General features: G+C 31.8%; 1 protein-coding gene across 1 annotated transcript in view; it reads left to right on the top strand.

Annotated features, from left to right (window-relative positions):
- Positions 1-1,495: 1,495 nt before the first annotated feature.
- Positions 1,496-26,712, top strand: part of LOC118204957 (SRSF protein kinase 3-like) — a 63,052-nt gene continuing 37,835 nt past the window's right edge. The window contains exons 1-8 of the mRNA XM_085824357.1: positions 1,496-1,643; positions 1,739-1,826; positions 12,908-13,020; positions 15,943-16,051; positions 18,072-18,159; positions 18,249-18,336; positions 19,688-19,794; positions 24,486-24,648. Coding sequence (XP_085680483.1) covers positions 1,619-1,643; positions 1,739-1,826; positions 12,908-13,020; positions 15,943-16,051; positions 18,072-18,159; positions 18,249-18,336; positions 19,688-19,794; positions 24,486-24,648 — 781 coding nt within the window. The 5' untranslated portion in view covers positions 1,496-1,618. The remainder of the gene's footprint in view (positions 1,644-1,738; positions 1,827-12,907; positions 13,021-15,942; positions 16,052-18,071; positions 18,160-18,248; positions 18,337-19,687; positions 19,795-24,485; positions 24,649-26,712) is intronic.

Raw genomic sequence — 26,712 nt, forward strand, 5'->3', positions numbered from 1 at the left:
CTTTGTTCTCCATCTCGAAATCTATACTGATACACAGGAAGTCCTTGATCCTTAAGATCTTCATTTATTAGTCAATAACATTTCTAATATTGTTTCGATAGGCTTGGATATAAGTGGAATGTAATGAATATAAGTGTTTATCAGAAATGATTCATAATCTGATGAATGTAAGTATTCATCAGAAAATATTCTGGTATTTTTCATTTCATTCTGGTATATTGGTCAATTTTAGTTCTAAAATTCTAATTAGGGTTATCTTAATTATGTGTATTACCTTGCAAATTTCCTCCCATTTTGTGCACTTCTTTATCTTTAATGTCTTTTTTTTTTTTTTTTTTTTTTTTTGTTTTTGTTTTTTCCTTTTTCAGGTTAACCTAACCTACTGGAATTACAGTTAGGGAAAAGGGAAACTTTACAGTTTTTCTACGATCATATATCTTTTCTCATCATTATCATTACTTCTGTGACATCATCATTTTTTAACTCTTGGTGCGCATTGTGCTTAGCATTTCTTTTTTCAAGGTAACTTAATTCTATGTTATGAATGTTTATAATAACTTATCCTCATATCAAGTTGTTATAACTAGATGTCATAAAACAACTGAAACTCAAAGTTACATACAAAGAAAACACATTGAACAACATTAAAGTAAAGCTAAAAGCTTAAATAAATAGTTGAAGCAAATATAGCTAAGTTCTACGAATGGTTATGTGCAAAACATACTTGAAAACTGGCAGTTTGATCGAAGTTCAAATTCTGGATAGTTACATGGGACATTTCTTTGTGTTTCATGTGTGTAACATGAACCAATTTGTCTTTGAACCAGTTTGTCTTACAAGATTCTCCTCGGAGGCATCTCTTCGTTAGACATATAAGCCTAGCATGCTTCGCCAACGAATAAATCCAGATTTTTTGGGGAAACCGGCTTTAAACTATGTCAATTCGGGTGAAAGGGTCTTTGACTGTACTGCCTTATCTCTACAGAATACAGAAATCAATTTTCTAACTAAGAACGATAAGCAAGTAGTGTTAGTAAGAACAACAGTGATGTTTCGGGCAAGGAAATCTAGTTTTGGGCTGTTTTAAAAACAACGGTCAGCTCAAAACCAAGAACGGCAGCTACACAGCTGATATTTCCGACGCGTCAATCTCTTCTGTAATGATCGAGACGATGACACCAGACTAGCTCCTTATCGAGTAGATCGCAAAAAACGACCCGTTCTTCCATCTCGACGGTGTCCATACTAGGGCCCTTTATTATTCTACATAAAAAAAGTCTATTTTTATAATTTTATAAATGAAAAATACTAAATTTTACTTTTTTAAACTATTATTTTATTATGTTTGAAAATGGTAAACAGCTTTATTCCTTTTCTAGTTATGTATTAATTTATGTAACTATTTTTTAATTAATGTTAAATTCGGATAATTAGAATTATTAATGATGATTAATATTTGATACTCATTTTCGATACCCTAAGTTATTTACGGTGTTACTGTACGACCACTGCTGTTTCTACGTCTTGGGTCAATGAAGTTTAGCAGTAGGCAATAGCTATAGTTTGCTCTCTGTACTCTTTACTGACAATATACTGGCTGATACTTTACAAACAAAAAATGAACGCCGATGTTAACCGAAAAGGTATTGTGATACAAAGAATTAGATTTATAAATGCTAACATTCTGTATATTGTATTATTAATTTCGTGCATAAATTAAATTGCATTCTATTTTCAGTTATGGCCATCCAGGCTAAGAAAAAGCGATCGAAGGGACCAAAATCCAAACTTAAAGGAAGGCCTGAGGTGACTGAAAACAGAAAAAGGTGAGTGATAGTGTTGAAAAGAATTTTATTTTGATCAGAGGTTATATGATACTTATCCTTTTATGTACATATGAATCGTAATAAGGATTTTATAATGTTGGTCATTTGAGCCAAGCAAAATATCCGAGAGATGCGCAGTCAGTGATCTTATATTTAAGACATTTTTGTATTCTTGAATTCATATATTATGTTTGAAGAAGGATAGATTCAAATAATATTCATAACAAATACTGATTTTCTTATATATATATATATATATATATATATATATATTTTAATGTATTTCACAGTGTGATCGTCAAGCAATATTTCTTTTCTGTCTGTTTTAAAACTAGTTTTATGAGGGAAAGTATCTTAAAATAGTTAATTTTAATACTTTCTGCATTTTATATTATCTCTAATCATTAATAACATTATAAGAACTGTATTGATATTCTTAGCTAAATATCCAACAGTAAAATGCTGACGTCTAGTCTCGTATTATTTTTCCTGTGCAGTATAATGTTAACATTTTATTCATCGATAATGAATGAAATTTTGTGATAGATTTGTAAACATATTTCCCACTTTTTTTTCATAATTTCATAAAACTTGAATATTAAATAATGAAAAGTTAATGCAAATCTTGATTGCCTAATAATATTGGCAATTGTATTTAGCATAAAATTAAGTTTGTAAGAAATTAATGTAAAAGTATTTAGGCAGTGCGTCATATGTATATATAAATAGAAGTGTAATCAGGTTGTCAAAAGAAGTTTTAAGATATTAAGGATGTTGGCAGATTTTAAGAAAATTTCTCGATGGTACTTTTTTGTAGGGTTGGTGTTAATCTGTTTTCCGTTTTACGTCTGTGATGTTTCGTATTTTAAATAATAATATTTTATGAAATCCATTAACTTATGCTTGTATTGATATTCACTTTTGATTATTAAATTCAGTCTTATGTAATATGATACATTAAACTGTCATCAACCTTTTTATTTTAAGTACATCTACTTTAAAATAAGAAAAGTTCCTGTTTAGTTTGATCCTAAGTCAAACTATTTTTATAATTAATATCCATCTCAGGTTGAATTTTGCATAATTTTAATATGCATATGCGCGCAAATTTAATACAGTCAAAAGTCATTAATCCGGACTCGCCGGAACTTCGGCGATTCCGGATTATCGATTTTTCCGGATTATAGATCATCAGTTTAAATCTGGTAAGACGGCATGCAGAAATTATAAAATTAAAAATATGAAACCGTAATTTATGAAATAAAGAACAGTTATGATCTAAAGAATATCAAAATTTACAAAAAAAAAAAGCTTAATATTTATTTGTTTACTTTATTAAACATTTCTTTCAGTGTAAGTTGCTTAAGTTGCTTCGTTTTTTATGTGATGATACATTCTCTGTAATTCTATAAACAGACATAATTTCTTGTTCAGTTACAAAGTTCTGCTGTTCAAGTCCTATAATTGCTGAGTTGAGAATACCGACTAATTTGTCAATCAAAATTTTTTCGTTTTCAATAACCTCTGTTACTTTCTTCTCTATCAGAAGCGAATTATAATGACGAGGAATTTGATTTAAATCATATCAAAGACGGACTACATCGAGATAAATACTACATTTAGTAAGGAATTATAAGCCAAATAAAATAAAAACATCTGCCCTGAAGATAAGGATAGTGCTGACAGATCAACTTCCAATTCATTGCGCGCCGCGACGTTAAAGATAAACAAACGTTAAAGTTTAGATAAACAAAGGATATGCCTTTATCCATTTTTTGCAGCAATTCCACTTTTTGTTTAATGGACTTCGAAACATACTTTCGCTTTGTAGATCCTTTGCATATTAGTAAATATATATCAGAAATTCTATTTGACATAATCGAAAGTTCCAGCTTACTTTTATAAAATTGCTCTAGCAGTCTGCAAAAAATAATAAGCCGGATCCAATTCGAAGATTAAGGAACAATGCAATCTGCAACATTAACTGAATTAGGTAATTTAGCTTAGCTTATACTGTCCGTTATACATTAAACGCGCATGCGTAAACGTATTATGCGCTTGCACACACGCATATTTGCAGCCGTAAAGGTCTTACGCGCACGCGTAAAGGTCTTACGCGCACGCGTAAACGCCTGTGTGTCAATGCGAGGCATGCCCAGAAAGTTTGTAGCTTTGAGGTCCGGATTATGGGTATCCGAATTAACGACTTTTGACTGTATCAGTTCCAGTTGTTCATCCTTTCATTGAACTCATTCCAACAAATTCTTCAGTTACTTCAAAATTTTCAGAAATTCCTCTGACAAAGAAAAGAAGGCCGAGCTGTTGAAGTAATATATCTTGATTGATCAGCTGCTAGAGAAAAGTACTTAAATTTGGCAGCAGCATTCTGTAATTCTTCAGTAACATCATCAGATAAATTTTCAATTCTTTGAATTGTCATTCTGCCAAGACTCACATTTTTAAATTTCTGCGTAGCTTCAGGGCATACTTTATCAGATGCCAACAATATGCATTCCTTTGCAAAATTACCATCAATAAATGTGCAGCCACTTTTAGCAATTAAGGCTGCAATTCTCAAACTAACTTCAACACAGTTAACACAGTTATCTAACTCTGAAGATGCCTTTGTAAATCCATTCCCTTAAGCAACAAGAGAATGGCGGAGAGATTCGATTTTACGTTTTCGATCCTTTCCCTCAAGCTTTGAAAATGTTCAGTGTTTCGTGTCGTAGTGTCACTTAATGTTATACTCCTTGCAAACACTAATCGTAAAATTACATAACAAGCATATAATTCTATTATTTTGCTTCGAAGTCCAGGCCTTCGAAAATTTCCTGTTGTTGTCCGCTAACTTTCTTTTCGCTTTGCATCCATCCATCATGGCAACTATCAAAACCACAGGGAACAAAAATTGCAGAAAATATAGGTTGATCCCACTTTTAAAATAATAATACATGAAACTTCTTAATGGTCTCGAAAACAAAGATAAACACGCACATGATAAAACAATGTATAGTCACGAAGCCAAAAGTACGACGACGGCAAGAAAATGAATGCATCATTTCGGATCCTAGAAAATATTTTTCTCTTTTACTTTACTAGTGCATACGTGCAAACAAACTCATGCTACATCATACCAAAGACTCTTCTACAGGTGTTGGTCCTACAGGCTAGGAGTAATTTTCCTGTTCAGGCAGCGGATATGTGCTTTGGTTGACACCGGGAACTTGGCTCAGTGCCAAATCTCACTTTAAGGGGAGAGAGTAAAATGAGTAATAAAAGGGGGGAGTGGTGATTTTTTTTTTTTTTTTTTTTTCTCGCAACGCCTTCTAGAGACAACTGCTATGTCAAATCGCAACAAATGTTTCAAGAGGTCTCGGCAGTCCACAAGTTGTGCATCCCTATTCTGAACTAAAAAAAAAAGTTGAAATTGCCTGTCTTTTTAAAAACAAATCTATATACATTGTGGAATGACCTTTGGTTTCTAAATAATATTATGATTTATAGTTTTTAAATATTTGGTTACTGTGTTCCATATATCTTTTTTACATCTCGCAAATTTGTTACAAGAAGTGAAAATTCTAGCTTTATAGAAATAATCATGTTGTTAAGTATAATATGTATACTTATGAAACTTTTAAAAAGAATAAACAAAATGAACATTTCTGTAATTCAGATTGATAAATTGGTAAAAGTTTACAATTGGTGCCCCTTGTTTTTTTTTTAGCAATTCTTTTTTGACACCAAGATCGGCACCAGGAAGGCACAATTTCCAGATGGCCGCTACACAGAACCAAAATAAGTCATTGCACAAACTCGTCGATCACATCGATCTATTTTCACTTCAGAAAAATGAGAAAATTGCACAGACTGAACATTGCGCACTGCCTTAACCCCTTAACGCATTTGCCCGTGTCTCACACGGGCGAAAGTTTCCGGCAAATTTGCACATGCCCGTGTCTCACACGGGCGCCCTTGTATCTCGCGTTATTTTATTTCTACTGCTTGTCTGAGATCCGTTCCAGTAAAAATAAATAGGCTAGATTATAATTAAACTTATTTGACATAGATGGCACCACTATTCAGCATTTTTCTTGTGTAAACCACGTGGCGCATTTTGATGATTAGCTATAAGTTTGCTAGGAATTCTTTGCTATAAAGTAGTCGTTTTGTGTGGAAAAGGTAATATATCCATTTTTATTACGTAAATATAATGAAAGTAAGCAGTTAACTGCAAATTATATTACTAAGTGTTTTTGTAATTTAAAAAAAGTTATCTGATAATGAGCGACTCTAACGATGACAATTTTGAATATGCCAATTTATCAGACAGTTTTAACGATGAGAGTGATGATTTCTTGAGTGATGGAAGTGAATCGGAAGATAATGACAACGAGATTTTGGATATAGCAAGGAATTGGTATCAAATTAGTATAAATCAACCAAACGTTGCACCACCGAGATTTCGATTTGAAGCTAACCCTGGCTGTTATGCATATATATGATTATGCATGAATATGATTATGCAAGAAAAAAAATAGGTGATTTTTTGACTGAAAATTAGAAATTAATGTGTGCCTTAAGGGGTTAACTTTGTCCATGTACACATCGATCTATTCTCACTTAAATAAAAATCATGAAGTTGAAACAAAGTTAAAACTATCCTGGTAACCAAAAATGGGGTTTCATCACCAAAACTGAACAAAATTTGCCACTAGTCAAAGGGGCACCCAATTCTACACTACAGCCAATAAATTAAATCATCTTTAAACCACATTCAGCTTTTATTCACTCATGTTTGTTAGATGAAATTTAGATCTACAAGCCAGAGTAAAATGCAATTATTTTAAATTTAATTAAGACATATTTTTAAGGTAAATTACATTTTTTTTAACTTTAAGCTCTATGTTAATCTTTGCGATAAATATAGATATCCTTAAATTTTCATTAGAAGAGTTGAAAATAAAATTAATATGAGGAATGTATCTTCTATTTTTATTAGAATTTTTTTCTGGTATTACTGCTATTGAAAGGCAAATAAGCGGTTACGTAGTGGAACCTTTATTTATCCAATTTATTCTAATATATTAAAATGCTGTATAAATATTAATTTTTCCCTCTTCAGCCTCTTGAGAATATCAAAATTAATGTGTGATATGATGGCTTTTCTCGCCGAGACAAATCTTTTGTATATTGGCATGTAAATCGAAATTTGGGTTTCAATGTATGGTATTTCATTGTATGAATGGCATTTGAAACCAATAAAATAAAAAAAATACAATACTCGAGTTCTATACTCGAGTTTTTGGGCAAGAAGTGAAACATAATCATTTCAAAATTATTTCATTTTTTCTAGTCTTTTAAATCACTTTTTGCTTTTGGAAATGTGAATTCTTTTACTTAACAATTCTAAATTTGGTGACTTATTAAAATGTTGTTGATTTTAAGATAAATTTCTATGGAAAATTTTTAATTCAGTGATCTGGTAATATTTCAACAATTTTTTTTTTTTTTTTTTAAGCTTATAACATTGGTAAATTTTGTTAAAGTAGTGGTAATATATTTAAGAAATAACATTAAAATAAAACATATTTATTTTTCTCTGCCATGCTATAAAGTGACTTACATTACTTTCTATTTTGTTGACTTTTTGTACAATATTTTGAATCTGAAAAATAAACAAGGTAATAAATGCTATAAAGCACAATTTACGAAACAGTTCTCAGCAAAAGCAAAATAGCTATGTAATGAATTAAAAAATGTATTCTTTTTAATTTTTTTGTGGTCAAGTGTAGTTGTCTCAGAATATGTATCAGTTTTCTGTATAAATTAATTTTACACTTAATTTCCTCTTTTTTTTTTTTCTTCTAAAATATTTCTGGACCTTTCGCTGTTACGAAATTGATAGGGGTGCTTGTTATAATTTGTGTTGCTTGTAATGTTTATTTTTTATTGTTTTCCTGTCTATTTTATCACATCTGTATTATGGATAAATGGTTGATAAAGAAGCTGTCTGCAGACAAGAACAAGCCTTCAAACTCAAATTCAAAAACACAAAATGAAGAATAGTAGTAAGGAAATATGGTTTTGACTATAGCATCAGGTTTGCCATCAAATGAAGATGAACATAATCCCAAACCTGGGTGAGTTATTTTCAGTGAAATACTTGCAAACAAAAGCATGTGCCTTAGTAAATTATATTAGCACATTAAGACAAAGCATCCTGATTTAAAAAAACAGGCTCTTGAATTCTTCAAAAGAAGCCTGGACATTGTTTAAAAATGGGTACTTCTTTGTTAAAGCAGCCCCCAAGACTGAATATCCCCAATCAACCAAAATATCTGACTAAAATCTGGTCGCGGGTTCTTATACCTTACCATGTAATTGTATATTAACACCATATTGTATTTTTGCTTTTGCTAAATGTTCGTATATTATTAATTTTTGATGAGGTTTTTCAATTTGCATTGTTTACTTAAAAATATACTCATTGCTTTCCGTATGTGGATCTGACTTTAATCTTTAATTTATCAAGTAATGAGCCATATCATTTTTTCAAGAAAGAGGCTTTTACCTGACGGAAGAAATATGCAAAAATGGCCACAACATGAAACTTTATTTTAATGACAAAACCATTTAGAGATGCAGTGTTAAAATTTTCAAAAAGAAGAAGGGCCTCTAATGTTGGAAATTGGTTTAACAGTTTTAGAATATTGTTCGTCACTGCTGTTGGATTTATGTATTCTTGGGCAGAGGAATCGACATCCATGAAATGGTATAACAAACAGCTTAATATGTGTGAAAGTTCTGCGATTGACTGGAATAATTACATGCAATAAAATAATAAATATAAGGGTACTTAATATTAAATATTATTATTAAATACTTAATTATTATTAATAATATTATTATTAAATACTTAATATTTTTAGGAAATGACATGTAAGTATTGTTATTATTATATATTTTGTTTATTTTTACATTTGCTTTTCATGAGCTTAGCAATATTACAGCCGAGATCTTGGTGCAAATGTAAAATCACCAAATATGGTTGGAGGTCACTACAAAAAAAAGTATCTGAAAATGTCAGAAACAAAACTTTTGGATTTCACAAAGGTCTTTTGGATATCTGATTAGTTATTGAATAGCAAAAAGTGTTAAATTGCACACAATTGGCGAAACTTAAGTGTTCTCAGTTATAAAAAGATGCAATTGAAGATATGTTTGGTGAAAAGAGCTTAAATGAAGTGAAAGTAATGCCGCTTTCAAATAATACAGTAACTTGTAGAATTTGTGAAATGTTCCTGTGGACAGAAAATCAGCTGCTCCAGTTACTGAAAGTAAATGTTTTTCACTACAACTGGATGAATGTACTTGTACATGAAATTTATCTCAGCTCCTTGTTTTCGTATGTTACTTGTGGAACATTGAATCCTATGAACCTGTGTTATTTTGTGAATAAATTATTCTAGGAACTAATGAAGAAATATTCAAGACTCTTGGCACTTATAAAAAATTCAAAGATTTAGATTGGATGAAATGTGTTGGTGCATGAGCTATGTGAAGTAAAAAAAAAAAAGTATTGTGGCTCAACATTCACAGGGAAGCACTAGTATCAAATTCTTTGGCTGATGACTTTTAAAATGTTTTGAACATTGCAGTTAATTGTGAATTTAATAAAATCAAGACCGTTCCAATCGTATTTATTTGAAAAGCTTTGTGAAGAGATGGGGAACAACTGCAATTGACTTCCACATATGAAAGTACATTGGTTATCAAGAGGGAAAATGCTAACAAGACTTGTGGAATTTCTTGAAAGAGTTGAAGTGTTTGGTGGCAATAAAAATGAATTAGAAAAATTGTTGTATTATCTGAAATTTGTTTTGAAGCTCATAAATTTAGCAGACATATTCCATCAAACTTAACCCTTTGATGCACGGTAGTCGCACCCTGAAACCACCAGTTTTTGAATTTTTTCCCACTCTTCTGTCAGAGTTATTTGATTGAAAACTGATTGATTACTTATCTTTAACTTGTAAATAATACAAAATGACTGCAGAACCATACATTTTTTAGGTCTCAGTACTTCAAATCGGATGTTGTTTAAATTTCCTTTTTATTGAGACAAAATAACTTCCTTTTGTAAATATAATTACTAACATAAAAAAATTGTTTAGGCATCGCTACATGAGTCATTACTCAAGTTGTCGTGTTGATGAGCATGCGGTGATGAAAGGAAAGTATAATAAATAATGATTCACCAGGTTGGCGTCAGATCAACAATGTATCTATGTGGAATGTTTCAGTTTGAGGTGTGTGCCAAGCAGATAGGCAGCAACAGAGCCAAATTACTGATCACAAATTACAAATTTTTGCTAAAATGATTGTTTCTTCAATAACAAGGTATTTTATTTAGTGTTGAAGTGAAATTAAGAATCGGGACTCTCCAGATGTTTTATTATGCGCGGAGGGGGGAATTAAATGCACATGCATAAAGCCTACTAGAAAAACGGTGGTTTTGAGGCCCGGATTTTAGATCATTCCAGATAATGGACGTCCGGATTTCGGACTTTGTACTGTATTACTAAATAATACATGCACTTGCTCAGAGAAAATGTGTTTCATTTCTGGATATTTTTTTCTGAGCTTAACACGGTTGCTTCCTGTGCAACAGTGTTGAGCTCAGAGAAAAATATAATGCAAATATATTTTTCTATAATTAAAAATAGAAATTGTGTAAAAATTTAATTAAAATATATATATATATATATATATATACTGTCAAGATTCAAAATACCTCGCTTAGGGCTAGAAATAGCTGATGCATTTGCATTAGCTTTACTTGAAGAATTACCTTCAGATCTAGAATCTGTGGTCTCTGAGGGTGAAAGCGATGGAAAGGAAAATACTCTTTATCCTCTTCCTTCCTGCTTGTGGAAATATAGAAGATAAAAGTGATGATCAGTCAGAAAATGGTGATATGTGTTTACCAGGTCCTTCCAAAATTGCAGAGGTAACGTGGAATAAAATACAGGTTGTACTAAAATCAGTTTCCGAATTTTCTGATGACTATGATCCAACTGATGAAATTACCTCTATGGAAGATGTAAAGCTCGTGGATATATTTTTGTCTTTTTTTACTACTGAATTCTTAGATAATTAGTTTTTGAAACTAACTTATATGCAACTCAAAAAGGTAAGCCATTTTCGCCTATAACTCTTCAGGATATGTTGATATTTTTAGGGATATGCATTTTAATAGAAATTAAAGAAGTCCCAAGCTTTCATAATTTCTGGTCAACTAACGAAATACTGAATGAATCTTATGTGGGGAAGCAAATGGGAGTAAAGAAGTTTTCATGGAATTTAGGCAATTTGCATTTGATCAATAACAGCCTAATGCCGAAAAGAGAGGACAAAATTTTGACAAACTTTATAATGTTCGCCCTCTATTGACTCATTTGTTGGAATAATTCGATAGTATCTTTAGACCAGGGAAAAAAATCGGTTGATTGACGAATCAGTGATTCGTTTAAAGGTAGAAGCAATACTTACCTAAATTGCAATAAAACAAAGATATAAAGTGTGGATGCATTGCAGTGAAAGCGGTTATTCTTGTAAATTTGAAATTTATACTCTTAAAACCCACGAACTCGAAAAAAATCCGAGTGAATGAGTGGTAAGAATGCTAAGTGAGCCCTTGTACGGTAAAAATCATAGAGTATACATGGACAATTATTTTACATCTTATGAACTTTTCAAGTTTTTAGAAATGAAAAATGTATTTTGTCATTGAACTGTAAACATAAAAAGGGGGGAGGAACTTCCCAAAACATTAATGGAAGATAAGAAATTAAAACAGGGTGATTTCAACTGGGCAGTAAGTGACGACAAAAATAGCTTGTCTAAAATCGAAAGACAAAAGATGTGTTACCATTTTATCTAGCCTAGTTGATCCCACTTTTTTAGCTTGCACTAAGAGTTATTCACCTGTTGAAATTATTAATTTATGGTAACCAATTTTCCATTCCCTTTCATTGTGCATGAGTGGAATACAAAGTGTATCGTTCATTCTTTCAAATAATTTTAACAAAGTGCATAAACCACATCTCCCATAATTATCACTTATAACAAACATGCCAAATTTCAAAAGGTGCCAATATATAAATCCATGTATATCTTGGGAAAGTTTGGATTAAAAATTCTAATTTTTTGCATGTATGCCTAAAAATATACTTTAAGATGATGGCAAAAATGTTTCCTAAAAATTACTAAAAAGTATAAATTTTAAAAACAAATCTGAAAATAGCTGCAAATTTTGTTTGAATTAAAGCTAAATTTCAAATTATGAAAGAAGGAATCAAATAAGTTTAATAAAAAAAGAACTATTAATAAATATATACCAAATTCAATTAACATTGAGGAGCTAAAATTTTAAGAGTTAATTATTACTATTTTTACAGAACTTGGCACTTTGGCATAATGAGGTCGTAGAATTGAAATATAGAAAAAATTGGTAGTATATCAGTTCAGAAGTCCGATTTTGTTTCTAAATACCTAAGTTAGAACAATATTCAATTTTCAAATCCTACTGCAGCTTAATAAGTTTGAATGGATTTCCTTTAAGTCTGCTTTGTTTCCTTAAAGTCTGCTGCTTAAGTATGCTTGAGCACTCTTCTCAAAGTAATTTTGTAGTTTTTGCTATAATGAAACAATCGGTAAAATATCGGCTAACGTTGCTTTGAAATAAAAAAGAATCTAGTTCAGTGTTATTGTATTTTTTTTTTTTTTTTACTTTTAAATTGTTGACGTGATGACTTTCATAATTGCACATAGTATTCTGAGTGATTCCTTTTCTTTTATTACATCTCTATCAGTAGTATTCTGAGTGATTGCTTTTCTTTTATTACATCTCCTCTATCAGTCTAATAGGTATATATGTTTCAAGTACATGAAGAAAGCCAAAGGGGATTTATTACTTTTAGAGCAAAAAATGATTTGGTTATGCTTTTTTGCTGTACACAGTATCAATGTTTTCAAGGTCCCAAATCTCTTTAGCAGCATATTTGTTTAAATTTTAGGTCTGAACAACGTCTTAGTAGTTCTGAGCAGTTTTATGAGGATGATGAAGACGAGGAAGAAATTTTGGGTTCTGATGATGATGAACAAGAAGATCCTCGAGATTATTGTAAAGGTGAGTTTATCTTCATTCTCTATTCCTTTTGATGATGTTAATAAATTTTATAGTTTTATGTACAATTTATTTTTAAATAACTGGCTTTTCAGTTCAGAAGTGTTTTTAGAAATTGTTAAAAGCTATATCAGCCTGTGGTTATATTACATTAATCTCTTCATATTTGATAAAAGTTTAACTTCCTGCTTTTCAACATGTTCTTTTATTATTAAACTGCTGTGCTTTCTGATTGTCTAGACCCCCTGCCTAAAGTGGCAAAAAAGTATTCACGAGGCAAAGCATTATGGTGTCGAAATAGTTATGTGGTTATGTGTCGCCAAAAAAGTCTTTATGTGACAAACCAGACTTGTTTGTAGCAAATGTCTGTTTTGGCCACTGTGCAGAGCAGAGTTTGAGTAATCCTCTGATGCTTCCTAAGTGAAAACAGCTCCTTGTCTACAAGGGAAGAACAACAGTGCAAAAAAAGGATATCTTGAAAACTGCTTTTGATTTTTGTTGTTGAGAATTGAGGTGGCATTCTGTGAATGAAACGGGACTTTTCCTTAGGTGATATTTATCATGATCTATAAGGTAATATTTGTAATAATGAAAAAGTGCTAATATCAGGTGTGTCTCTGTCCTACTCTGTAAGTTAGTTGGATTCTTAGAAAGTGGTCAGTCATTTTATAGTTTTATATTGAATGTCTGATTAAGCAAGTTAGAAAATAATAAAAAGGGATATGTTACTTATGAATAATGCTAAACTCAAGTGTCTAACCTTCCAAGCAGCCAAACCATATATATGTGCTCAAAGTTTTTAATTATAATAATTTTAAGTACACAGGCATGCATCTTGAATTGTGTGGAGACTGTTAATATAATACATATATTAAAAAAAAAGGAGTAAATTCTAGAATTATAATAAAAAAAATACTTATACTCATAGCTTTGGGGGGATTGACTTCAGGGTTTCAGAGCCAAACTCTTGTCCATTTAGAGAGATAAAGAGCTTGCCTCTATTAAACACTAAACTGTTCTCTGTCTTTATTTTGGGGGAGTGGAGGTATGCTGTGTAATTTCTGAAAATTTTAAGACAGATTGAAATGAATTGTACATATGCAGTGAAAATCCAGAAAAATTCTTTTGATTTTGAGCATCTGCACAAAGCATTTGCAGTAGTTAAAATTGTTTGATGCAGGTTACATTCATAGAACCACTGTGACATCAACACAAGCATATAACCAACACGCATACGATCAATAGTCACTCCATAGGATCGACTCAGCGTAGCATCGTTTAGCATAAAAGCAATGCACCAACATTGCATAATATATCTAAGGATTATAATTAACAACAGCACATAATCAGAGCGAAAGAATTTAATTAAATTATTATTAAGGTACACGGATAAATTCAGCACCAGTATGGAAGCAGCAAATCACATGAACTGCTTTTAAGCTGCCTTGTTGATCTTGTGCCAGCAGAAAGGCTGTTGGTTCTATGCAGTGTCAGTCCTGTTGGAACATTTCCTGTGATCTAGATAGAAATCTAAATCTGCCAAAAACATCATGCAACTACTAGATGTGAAATAAATAATAATAATAATAATAATAATAAATTAAGATATTCCGCAGCAGGTTGGGAAGTATATTTTATGTGCATTTGAATAAAATGCAGTGTAATTTTTCATTATTAAGAATTAAATTGAAAATGTGATAGAAGTAACAGGTGCCAGAAATAGTTGAACATGAATTTAAATCCGTTTCAGAATTGATTAGTGTAACAGTGAGTGCAAGAGAGAATAATTCATGAGAATAATTCTATTCGTGACCCTAGGTTAATGGCAGAGCTAGTGTTCTACTCTGGTTGCCTGAGCAAGAGGTCGTACCCCAAAAAGAACACAATGAGACTGTCAAATTATTATCATTGAATAACTTATATAGTATGTAAGCAATATACTGACTTTAAAAAGTGAAGCTTTGATAACATCAAATTGCACATGAAAATAGCATATGTGTTTATCAAAAAAAAAAAAAAAAAAAGTGTTGTGTACAAACAACTAAAGCTAAAAACATTATTAAATTTTCATAAATTTTATGGTATCACATTTCATTCATTAACAAATTTTTAATTCCAAAAGCAAACCAACAAAACTTCCATTAATAACGTACATGACTGCCCAAACCTTCACACGAACTTTACATCAGTTGCCTATGCTTTCAATGAAGTATCAATCATCCCAGATGGCAGTGGTCATTTTTCCATTAGAGAAATTTCCAGTTGGACTGGCTGGAGGAAGTAAACAAGCGGAAATAACATGCTAGAGTCATCCCAAATATAATTAGTGGAATTAAAAACATGGAAATATGGTGGCCACTCCACATGAGAAATGTCGTCACTTTCCAGATACTTGATGTTGTTGGCTCGATGGAGACAATATTATTATCCATGAGGAGGAAATCAGGACCAACTTCAGAAGTGAATGTTGCAGTGGTGTGTAGGGCTTCATGCTGATGCCACACAGCTGTCACATAATCATATTTAAAGATAGGCAACTGATTGGGATATTCCGTTGAAATTCCATCCCTCACCAGGATCCTGCCATCTCTAAATGTCTGATGTTTTGGGGTCTGATTGTGTATGCCTCATTCTCTTCAGACCCATAAACACATATCACCTGATTCCAGAGCAGATCTGGAATCATCAACAAGGGCCGATGCCAGAGCATGTGCAACAGGTGCAGCCTCACTGGGTGGCAGAATGTAGGGCCTTAGTTTAGTAGTATAAATGAATAACATTGCTTACTGTGTGCAGAATTTTTTAATTAATCTGTCAACTAGTGTTTGTGATTGAGAAACAAACATACAGACAATTTCTTATTTTTATATTTTGTTAGAATTAAGTATATTATGTTAAAGTTTTTTATATGTTCTTTAATTGCAGGTGGTTATCATCCTGTAAAAATTGGAGATTTATTCCATAGTCGCTATCACGTTATACGCAAACTTGGCTGGGGTCATTTTTCTACCGTTTGGCTATGCTGGGACTTAGTGTAAGCTTTAAAATGTGTTATATAGTTTGATTTTTATATGTGTTGCATACTAGAGAAATTGAAATGAATGTTTCAGGTAGATCTTAAAAAATAAGGAAGCTGTAAATGAAAATATTAGCATCAGTTATTTTATTAATTAATTTATTAATTTTTGTAAAGTGTAGTATATGTACTTGCAAATTAATCCCCTTGCATATTTTTCCTTTCACGTTTTGATCATCAGATTAAGAAACTTTTTATCTATGGTAACACTGTAAAATGTATGTAGAGCTAAAAAGTAAATTGTTTAAGTAAACAGAATATTATTGAAATTAATAACTTCTTTGAAATACAGACAATTATTATGTTCATAAATCTACTATGCATGCTTTTTAAAGAGCTTTGATTTTCATTTAAGCCTTTCCCTCTCAAATGGTAAGCATTGTCTTGATTTTAAAGTAGTAAAATTAGTAACAAGAGGGATATATATGAATAAATTTAGTAATCTCTCAAAGCAGGTGTATAAGAAACTTGAAACAATTAGTCATCTAAGGAAGACTTATGTTTGATTTTTTGAAATATTTTCCTTCTTTCTTTTTGAAATATTTTTAAAAAATTAGTATAATATTGTAGCTAAGATGTAGTTTATTTCTTGACATATATTGATTGCAACAGTTGAAGAAATCAGTATGTTAATTATAAAGATAGATATGAATAACTTATTAGCAGGAAACCATAGTATATTTTTTATGCACAATGGATCTAAAGATGTTGATACTTGTGTGTTATCACAACCACCATGGTAGAAGTTGCCAGATTTTCAGAATGTGCCAAATTCTGACAGCCATGCTTATAACAATCCTTCTGTCAAGAAATATTGCGATTTTTGCGTATGTTCTTCTTGTATTCCAAAAGCTTTTATAAACAAATTGTGATATTTTATGCCTTAAACTTAATTTAAAAACATATGTTTGTGGAATTTGCCAGTGGTGGAAGAAACTGCATTAAAATTTCTTCAGGTGATGAGGAGATTCATTTGGTAGCTAGCCTATGCCTGATCCGTGACCATGAGCTCAAACACGCTTGTGCCAAATTATTCTCAAAATAGGGTTATCATTGGCACCAAATTATTCTCAAAATAAGGTGGAAGGATGGAGACTTTCTTTCCCTCCAATATATAAATTCTCTCTTTTCAGAAAAGGTAAGGCGTTCACATGACCTTTCACATCGTAGCAAGCAAAAATGCCTCTTTTGGAAGAGTTTATGTGTTTTGGCAGAGTGCCAGCCAGGGTAGCATTTGAGATGATTGAACTATACTGGAGTTTACGTAATGCCATATGTGTGCTGTTCCCTGATGTTTTGCTAAGTGTAAACAGATTGCTTTACTTGGGAAAAAGAATAAAACTAAAAATTACTGAAAGATTTTGGGGAAAATATGTTTTTTTTTAATCTATTATGTAATACGTATATAATAATTTAAATGTATATTTTAAATTACTACAGTATGTGTCCTTTTCACATGATGGTAAAATTTGCCCCTTGCAATAAATGTTGATAGTATAGGAATCTTTTTTTTAAAAAAAAATCGCAAAAATCACCAATTTGCATCTGATAAGTAGCTTTTACCTTTTCATCTGCAAAAAAATCGCCAGATTGCGCCAAGATGGTTACATTACTATGTAAGTGACAAGATTTTTTTGCCCCATGCTCTCCTTTGACCATTTTAAAAAATCATTCCCCCTGTTCCAAAACTTGAAAAACTTATTATTTTTTAATTTCCATCTGTTTGACCCGAATAAGCTTAATAATTCAAAAATTAAGAAGTAATTGTTTGGTACTCTGGATTATATTGCATGGGTGTATGTAGGTATGTGTGTGTACAGACACATACATACATACATTCATCCATGAATGCATACATCCATACATATATTTCTGAAAACAGACCTGATTAAAAAAGAAAAACAAGAGTACCATTTATTTTAATAGAATTCATGGAGATTATGCTATGTATGTTAACAAAATTTTATTCTATTTATAGGGGGAAAAGATTTGTAGCCCTGAAGGTTGTAAAAAGTGAAGTGCATTATGCTGAAACTGCTCTTGATGAAATTAAGTTATTACGTTGCGTAAGTTAGAATTGTTATTCTAGAAACGATATTTTACTATGCCGTATCTGTATAAATATATGTAACAGTAATAAAAAATTACTTTTTAGGTAAGAGAAAGTGATCCTGCTAATCGCTACAGAGAAAAAGTTGTGCAGTTATTGGACGATTTTAAAATTTCTGGTGTAAATGGGACTCGTATCCTTTATGTGAAACAAGTTTAATTCTAAGAGTATTTTGATTCAGATTGAGAATCAGCAAAATAGTTTTAATATAATAAAATCATAATGTTAAAAATTATAATACCCATAATTTATTATTATAGTGTAACATTTTAGTTCACTTTATATTTAGTAAATATTATAAATAAAATAGTTACGGAAAAAGGATATTATAACACTGGGGCAAAACTTGCTTTAATATTCTATGATTATTTGGTAGTAGCTGTTGTAATTAGGTGGTTCCTATAATAAGTGGCCATTGAGCACGGAATGTATTTCTTACTAAAATTCCAGATAATTTCCTTTTTTCAAGAATTTAGAAATTGTATATAGGTGTGCATATTTGGAAAATATGGCCACTGTTTGTTTCTTCATTTTCCTGTATATTCAGTGCCGGACATTTCCAAGCAAGCTAGCTTATTCAATTGTGTAAAAGTACTTGAATTCTTTCGTCTTTCTCAAGCAAACAGCTCATGAGTAACCAAAACTTTCACAAAACTCTTAAAATTTTGAATACAGAAAAGAAACAAAACCTTCTAGAATAGGGGGAGGGGAATGTCATATTTTTGAAGTATTTTATTTTTATTCCTAGAATTTACAAGATTATTTCTACATTTATATGAACTGTACATGAATAAATAATTTAAAAATATGTGAATATGTAAAATAAACAAAAAGTTATTTTTAGTTTTTCTTTCTGCATCACTGAAGAGTAAAGAAGTTTATTAATTTTTTAATATCTTTGTCATGGACTAGAAGAGAAACACGCTAATGTGACAATCAAAATCGTAAAAAACTAGATGCTGATAAGGACCACGTGTTTCTGTGACTCCTCCTCCTATTTTCTTCTTTCTATGTATTTCTTTCTCCTGATGAGGAGGGACCTTTAGCTGCCCTCGAAATCGATTGAGTGTTTCATTATACCTTCGCTAAATACAAAGTTGTTTTTTACGATTTTGATCTTTGTCATGTTTAAGTGCACATGGCATTAAAAGGCTATGATGATAATATAATGAAATGGGATTATTCTTGGCATCCTGTCTGAAAGTGGATGCCACAGCAAGTTTAAAAATTACCAGTTTAAAAACAAATTCATGTTCTTTCACTTAAAATGAATCAACTGAGGGATGTCATTTGATGTAAAATGACAGTTGCTCCACGCTGTGAATGTTTTGTAATACTAATTAATGGAGAATAACTTGCCATTATTTTTCACAATTTATGAGCTGTAAATGAGATGGGAATACAAACTCTAAAGTTCTGAATTCAAAATGCATAAAATGTATTTATAGTTTTATTTAAATTTTTCTCTCCTTAACATGAATTAGATGTTTGTATGGTGTTTGAAGTTTTAGGTCACAATTTACTGAAATTAATCATTCGATCGAATTATCAAGGTATACCATTAGCGAATGTAAAGCGTATCATTCAGCAGGTTAGTGAAATTTTATTGTTATAAAAAAAATTGTTTCCATTCTTAGTTGCTTAAATTTGCTATCTTCAGAATAAAATTATAAAGTCTTATGAGGTAATTAAAAAAAAAAAAAAAAAAAAAAGAGGATGTTTTAGGGAAATAGTAGAAATATTTAAAAAATAGATATCCTTTAAAGACCATAAGAATCCCAACTATGAAAGTATATTTCTTACTTATCTGTTATTAATTCAGCGGGAGTGTTGTATAATTGAAATTGTCTTCACATTAATGTACTCTTTCAAAAAAAGAAATTGTCTATATTTTTTAATAAAAATTAAAAGGTATGCCCTATGTTTAAGTTAAAAACTTAAACATATGTTAACTTGTACTTGTTTTGTGTTAACTTGTACTTCAGTCTGAGTAGAAAGCAATTTGTATTTTATATATATTTTCTGAAAATTGGCAGTTTAATTTTTGCTTACTTTTATGAGAAGCATTCTTGAAAGTATATTTTGTTTTATGAGAAGCTTAAGTAATTGGCTCAACATGTTGTTAATGTAGTCCCCCCCCCCAGTAAGAAAGTAGAAAATACTGGGTTTGATAAAAAGGTTCTGTTTTATGTAAACTTGTACTTCAGTCTGAAAGTAGATGGTATTATATGCTGTTGCTATTGTTTTTCTGTTATCATGGAGCAGTAAAATGTTGTATTTTGGTTGTTTACTATAGAGACTATGTTAAATAACAAATCTGTTGTGAATATTCTTTGAAGGTTTGTTAAACAATGTGACTGATTTCATAGCTGCAGTAGAATCTTCTTGTGAGTGAATAACTTTTAATCTACAGAATCTGTGTTAAGATAAACATTGATTAGAAGATAAAGGAGTTCTTATAGCTGGAGAATATCAAAGATGTGACATTTGCAGTTGAAGGAATTCCTGCAGTAGCTAGTGACACATTATATGAACCTGTTGCCCATTCTTCTGAGAGATCACAGAAGTGCATTTTGTATCATTACTTAGAATGCCCTTTCCACACAAAGTAGGATGATAATATTATTCTCCTTTTAATTAATTTAAGATCAGATAAGCAATATTAGTCCCAGCAACAATGACAGTTAATTTAAATTGTCTTGTTGTGTGAACAAACAAAATAGTAGTCTGCGATTAATTTTACCAATTGCAGGAGCGAGGTCTTCTTTGTAAATGAATGATAAGTTTTTATAAATTCAACAGCATTGACCTGCAATTTTTGGAAGAAGATAATCAATTTGTTGTTATAAATACAAATCACTAAATTTGAATGCCCTTAAGTTCGTCAGGGATTGAATTTATGAAACTGATTTAAAAGTAAATTTCAAGTGCTATGTAATTATTATACTTCATTTTATAATGTGTTTACATGTGAGTATTTCTGTCTCATTAAACTGTACTGATCCAAAACATTGTGACTGTTTATAGACTGTGAGAATGCACTCGCTGGAATGATGTAGGTGGTATCTGACAAGGTGAGGTTGCTGTTTCACAGCTGCCTGGGACACTGAGGTATCATTTTATTGACTATGCTTATATTTAGTAGGGAAAGCTACTGAGGTTAGCAACTTTGATGAAGTAAGGATTGTGGTGGCTTGAAAACTTTGATTGATTACTTCTAAAATAGCGTTTTCTGGTGTGGTTTCATGAATTGGCATCATTAGTACCAATGAAAAGAGGAACGGCAATAGTGAAATTGGTAATAGATGCTGAAGTGTTTTACATCCCACTTAATCAATGAATGCAGACATTGGAGACTGTTCTTTTTGGTGGAGATAAATAAGCATTTGCTGATGGCTGAGCTGACAGCTGAATGCAGTGTGCTTTCAAATGAATGTTGTAGAGACCTTATTTTATTCTAAACAATAATTTTTAATTTCAGAAACTTTCCCTTCCCTTCAGATTTCAGTTTTATGCCAGAATGTAAATTTTAATGATGCAGTATGCAAATCTAAGTGAGTTCAGAATCAGTATTTAAGCAGCGGTTTTAAGAGTTGCAATAGGAGAGTTACTTCCGAATTTATGCAGCATTGTTTGAAGTAGCTTTGTACGTGAATAGTTGGTGCTTAGCCACTGTCTTTCGATTATATTAATATTCTATGTTCGGCTTTACTGTGTGCAGCTGATTTAGCAGTTTAGATAAATAAGAAACCAGTCAGGTAGCCAATCTTACTTTATTGCGATTGTACATCTTATTTTGCAGTTAAGTTACTTGCACACATATGATGGTAGATTGTGAGCACTGAGCAAATGCATTTTCTGTTAAGTTCAAATAAAATAGTTCAAATAAAAAGTTTATTTAAACCTCCTTCTGCAGTCATCTATTTCATCCAAGACCTAGCGAGAATTTTCCGCATTGTCTTTTCATCTAGGGTATACTAGGTAGTGTATGATTCCAAAACATACTAGAAAACTGCAATATTATGTGGTTTATTTAACTCTGTAGTGTATGGGACTTCACAGCAGATTCCCCTCTCATGTATACCTGCTAACCCATTATCATCAAAGTTTGAGACTATGATGCTCCCTTGAACATTATAATTAAGCAACTCAGCAGAAAAGAGTTGTTTGATTAGAAGAATAATTTCTTAATATCAGGTCAATGACCATGTCCTGGGATGTCATCTTCCAGGCAAAAATGTTTAAACAATATAGTATTTGTCTTTCCTACTAAAAGTGGGTTCTTTCATCCGGATGACATTTCTCGTCCTAAGCCAGAATACTGTTGTAGTGGTTTTGAGAAACATTTTGATGAATTGATGTCATATTCATTAAAACTGAGCATATATGAAATATCAACCACCTCCTCTTAAACCCTCAGGGCTAATTATGCTGGGCTGGGGTTATGGCTGATCAGTCTATATATGCATGTATAAAATAAATCCTTTTGATGCATTGATATGTTTTGATGAAAAATTATATGATATATTCTGGCGTATAATGTGCACCTAGGATTTCAGACTGTAATTTTTAATTTTTAGGTATATTTGTCATCTAACGCGCACCCTTTTCTTCACAAAGAAATATGAAAGATACATGTGCGAAGCTCATATTCTTTGAAGTCATTTATTCAAAGATTTTTCCCAGGTTTTTAAACAATGGTATACAGAATTGACAAGCACCAATGGGAACTATATATGTGTAATTCATGTAAAAGGCACAAATACGGTTAACATAAAACAACAGGTCACGAAAAATCTCACCGTAGTGCTTTAGCAGATGGTAAAAAAATTAAAACCCATGGTTATTTTTAAAAGAAAATGGTGCCAAAATGTAATTTTTAAATGCTGTGTTCATTCATGTTCACAAGAAATAATGGATGGGAGAAAAAACGGTGTGAAATTGTGGGTGAGAAATGCTTGGCAAAAGCATCCTGTTGCCTTAATGGGGGCATGTTCTATGTAGTGGATAATATGAAGGGATTATTGAAAGTGTGTAATACAAATATGCCAGTTACAGTTATACCAGGCAGATTAATGCCATTAGTTCAGCCTTTAGATGTGTTTATCAATAAAAACATTCAAAGAAAATTTATTACAACAGTGAAATACATGGATATAAGAAGGTGAAAAACATTTATAAAAAGAGGCAAATCTTTATGCCAATCTGGAAAGTGTGAGTGAATAATAAAAGCATGGGATGAAATTGAAACCAAAGTAATTCAAAAGTCATTAAAAAATTGTAGTATCTCTAATAATCTAGTTGGAATAGAAGATGATTATTTATTTATGGATCAGAATATTGTTGATGGTGAAGATGAAACAGGGTTCAATAATGGGCTTGAAGATATGACAAACTTATTATATTATCCAATACTGAATTTTTTTTAAAGCTTATAAGGTATTCCTCCCGCCCTCTTGGTCTCGTGGTCAGAACACTTGGCGCGTATTCGAGAGGTCCGTGGTTCGAGTCCCTTTGAGGGCATTAATCATTTTTCATCTCTCCTGTTTCAAAAAATACCTAATGTCTCTACAAGCTGATAAGTTGTATCATTTCTTTTAAATAAATAGTACTTGGGTACATGTAGAAATCTAATTTTTGTATGTTTATCCTTTCCTTATTTTAAAATCAATCATTTTTATATCTGGCATATAAGGTGCATCCATAAATTTCAATCCCCCCTTTTTTTTTATTAAAAGTGCCCATTATATGCCGGAATGTACGGTATTTACTTTCTAACGTAGATTTATTCACTTACTAAGAAATTCTAGTAGTCTTCTGTAACTCTTTAATCTTTGTATAGCAACCATAAAAACTGACATAAATATACTGCAAAATAAAATTTGTTAAAATATATGCTCGAACTGTTGATCGTCCAAGAACTGATGGATGTGAACCTATAAGTATGAAAAAACGTTTGCTAATGTGACTTTGGCTTTGTAGAAGGCATACAGATTTTCATAAGGAAGTGTGTAAAAAATAAAATGTGGGTATCCTGGTGATAAAAATCACCTTAAAAGAATTTAATTTTATTTGTATTGTTTACATATATTTAGATTTTTACCTTTATAAAATATATTGCAAGTTAAGTAATATAAATATGTGCATATAAATAATTGCTAAATGTCACATTTACCAAAATATATTTCATTAAATTATAGGTGTAATAACTAAAAATTCATAATAAATGCTAATGTATCATGCTGAGATTCCTAATGTATCTTGTCTTCTGTTTTATTTTAGGTAATAGAAGGACTCGATTACTTGCATCGGCAGTGTAAAATCATTCATACTGATATTAAACCAGAAAATATCCTCATTGCAGTTGATGAAAGTTATGTTAGAAAGTTAGCATATGAAGCCACTCAGTGGCAAAAAATGGGAATTCGTTTACCTGGTTCCTTAGGTATGATTTAATTCTCATTTTTAGAGGACTGTCTTTTTTGTAAAAGTGCTTGATATTTTTCAAGATATTAGAATTAGTGTTAAGTGTATGTTTTCCCTTATTGAATTATTACATTTGCAGTTATGTGCTCCAAAATTAAAATGTGAAAGGCATTTTGAGAAAAAATTTTATATCTTTAAGCAAAATATAGAAATTTTGCATATATACAGACATGTAGTCATAAATGTGGCACATACTATCAGTAATAAAAGATAATATATATGCAAAAAAAGAAAAAAAAATTATCTACAATACGAAGTCGAAAATCCAGAATCATCAGAATTTAACTGATTCTGGAAATCCTAAATTTACGGACTCTATATCATCAATTTAAATCTAGTAAAATTATATGTAGAAAATTATAAAATTCGAAATATGATAGGTTGTTTGTGAAATAATGAAGCATTTAAGATCTTAAAGGTCCACCCAGGTGCTATTGTAGTTAGGGGAGTAAACCGCTGAGTTCGTTTCCGACCCAGGTATAGATATGTCCATGCAGAATTGGTTACCAACTCAGCAGCAGTCAACCACTAGCTGCCAGGCCGCAGCCCTAGGTAGCCTTGGCTGAGCGGACGACATTTATAAAATGCAAAAAAGAAATATATATATATGCATACAAGGCACTTGAAGAAGAGTACAATCAAAATATGTGTATACATATAAATACCAACTCAGATACAGATATATACATTTACATACATATATATTCCGAAACAGATAAAATTATACATACTGTCACTCAAGTTCATATATACATCTTTACATATACGTTATTATGATAGTTAAAGTTTATATGAAGCATGTGCCATTGAGGTACGCGTGATCCTTAGTATAAATTAGGTACCATAAATGCAAGATATAAACATGCACAGATACATTACAACATTCAGATACAGTATGAACTTTGTGTATGAAAACCTGGCACAGCATAAATACAAAATTACATATTGAACATACATATCACATACTCTGTTGCTGACATATTGAACTAGCTTATATAGACTTTTATGGCTACCATCTTCCAGTGTCAGAAGAGTAATTGATAGTACAGTAGTCAATTATTGTTTTCAGTTTCCGTTGGGCAACTCTGTTACTTTCTAGATTCTGGAACCAATTTGGCCAGAATCTGGCTTTTGGTTGCTTGAGGCTGGTGAGGAAACACATCATGTAATTGCTATTAGTTTGGATTTTTTTCTTTATCTTGGGAATGAGATTGTAAACGTGTCTTTCCATGGAGGTTTGATCCCAACATTCTTGCCATATTCTTATGAGCGGATGGAATGTCCAACTCTTTAAGTCCGAGACTGGCCTAAGAGTCGGGACTTCTCGCAAAATGGATGAATCCGCTGCTTCCTTTGCGACAACATCTGCTCTCTCATTTCCTTCTATTCCCGTATGAGCAGGTACCCAGATGAGTGAGGGTCTTTGCGAAGCAGGCATGTGGGTTAGAAGGTCTCTAATGCTGCTGACGATAGGGCTGCGAGAACGAATTCCAGCTATTGCAGCGCAGCTTGAGGCTGATTCTGTGTAGATGATATTGGGCACTGTGGGATTATTCTTCAGGTGGAGAAGAGCTGCTCTGATTGCCATGAGCTCCTCCTGAAAGCCAGAGTTTTCAGAAGCGAGCTTTCTTTTCCACTCATACATTAAAGCTCCTCCAGAAAGTATACAGACTCCGCTTCCCCGTGCCCCCTGGAGTTTTAGAGCCATCAGTGAAAACACCATTTGCAAATCCCGCGTCCTGTGTTCTATTAAAATAGGTAGTGTCTACAAGGTTATTTTTAGCAGGGTGGCAGGGAGCTTGCGATATGTGATGCTCATAATCAGTATGGATATAGATTTGTCTCCAGAGACTTATGGTGTGTCCTAGCCTACTTACATTAACCACTGCAGCCTCTTGTTCTACTAATAAGTCCAGATGCGGTGTGCCTGTGATAATTTGTAAGGCTGCCATGGACGTGGTACGATAAGCCTTGCAAATGAGAAGAAGCTGGTGTCGCTGTATAGAGAGTAGTGAACGTCTCA

This window comes from Stegodyphus dumicola, chromosome 9, assembly GCF_044657685.1.
Source record: "Stegodyphus dumicola isolate Sdum_Otavi_A_Nest chromosome 9, ASM4465768v1".
In the NCBI taxonomy this organism is placed as follows: Eukaryota; Metazoa; Arthropoda; class Arachnida; order Araneae; family Eresidae; genus Stegodyphus; species Stegodyphus dumicola.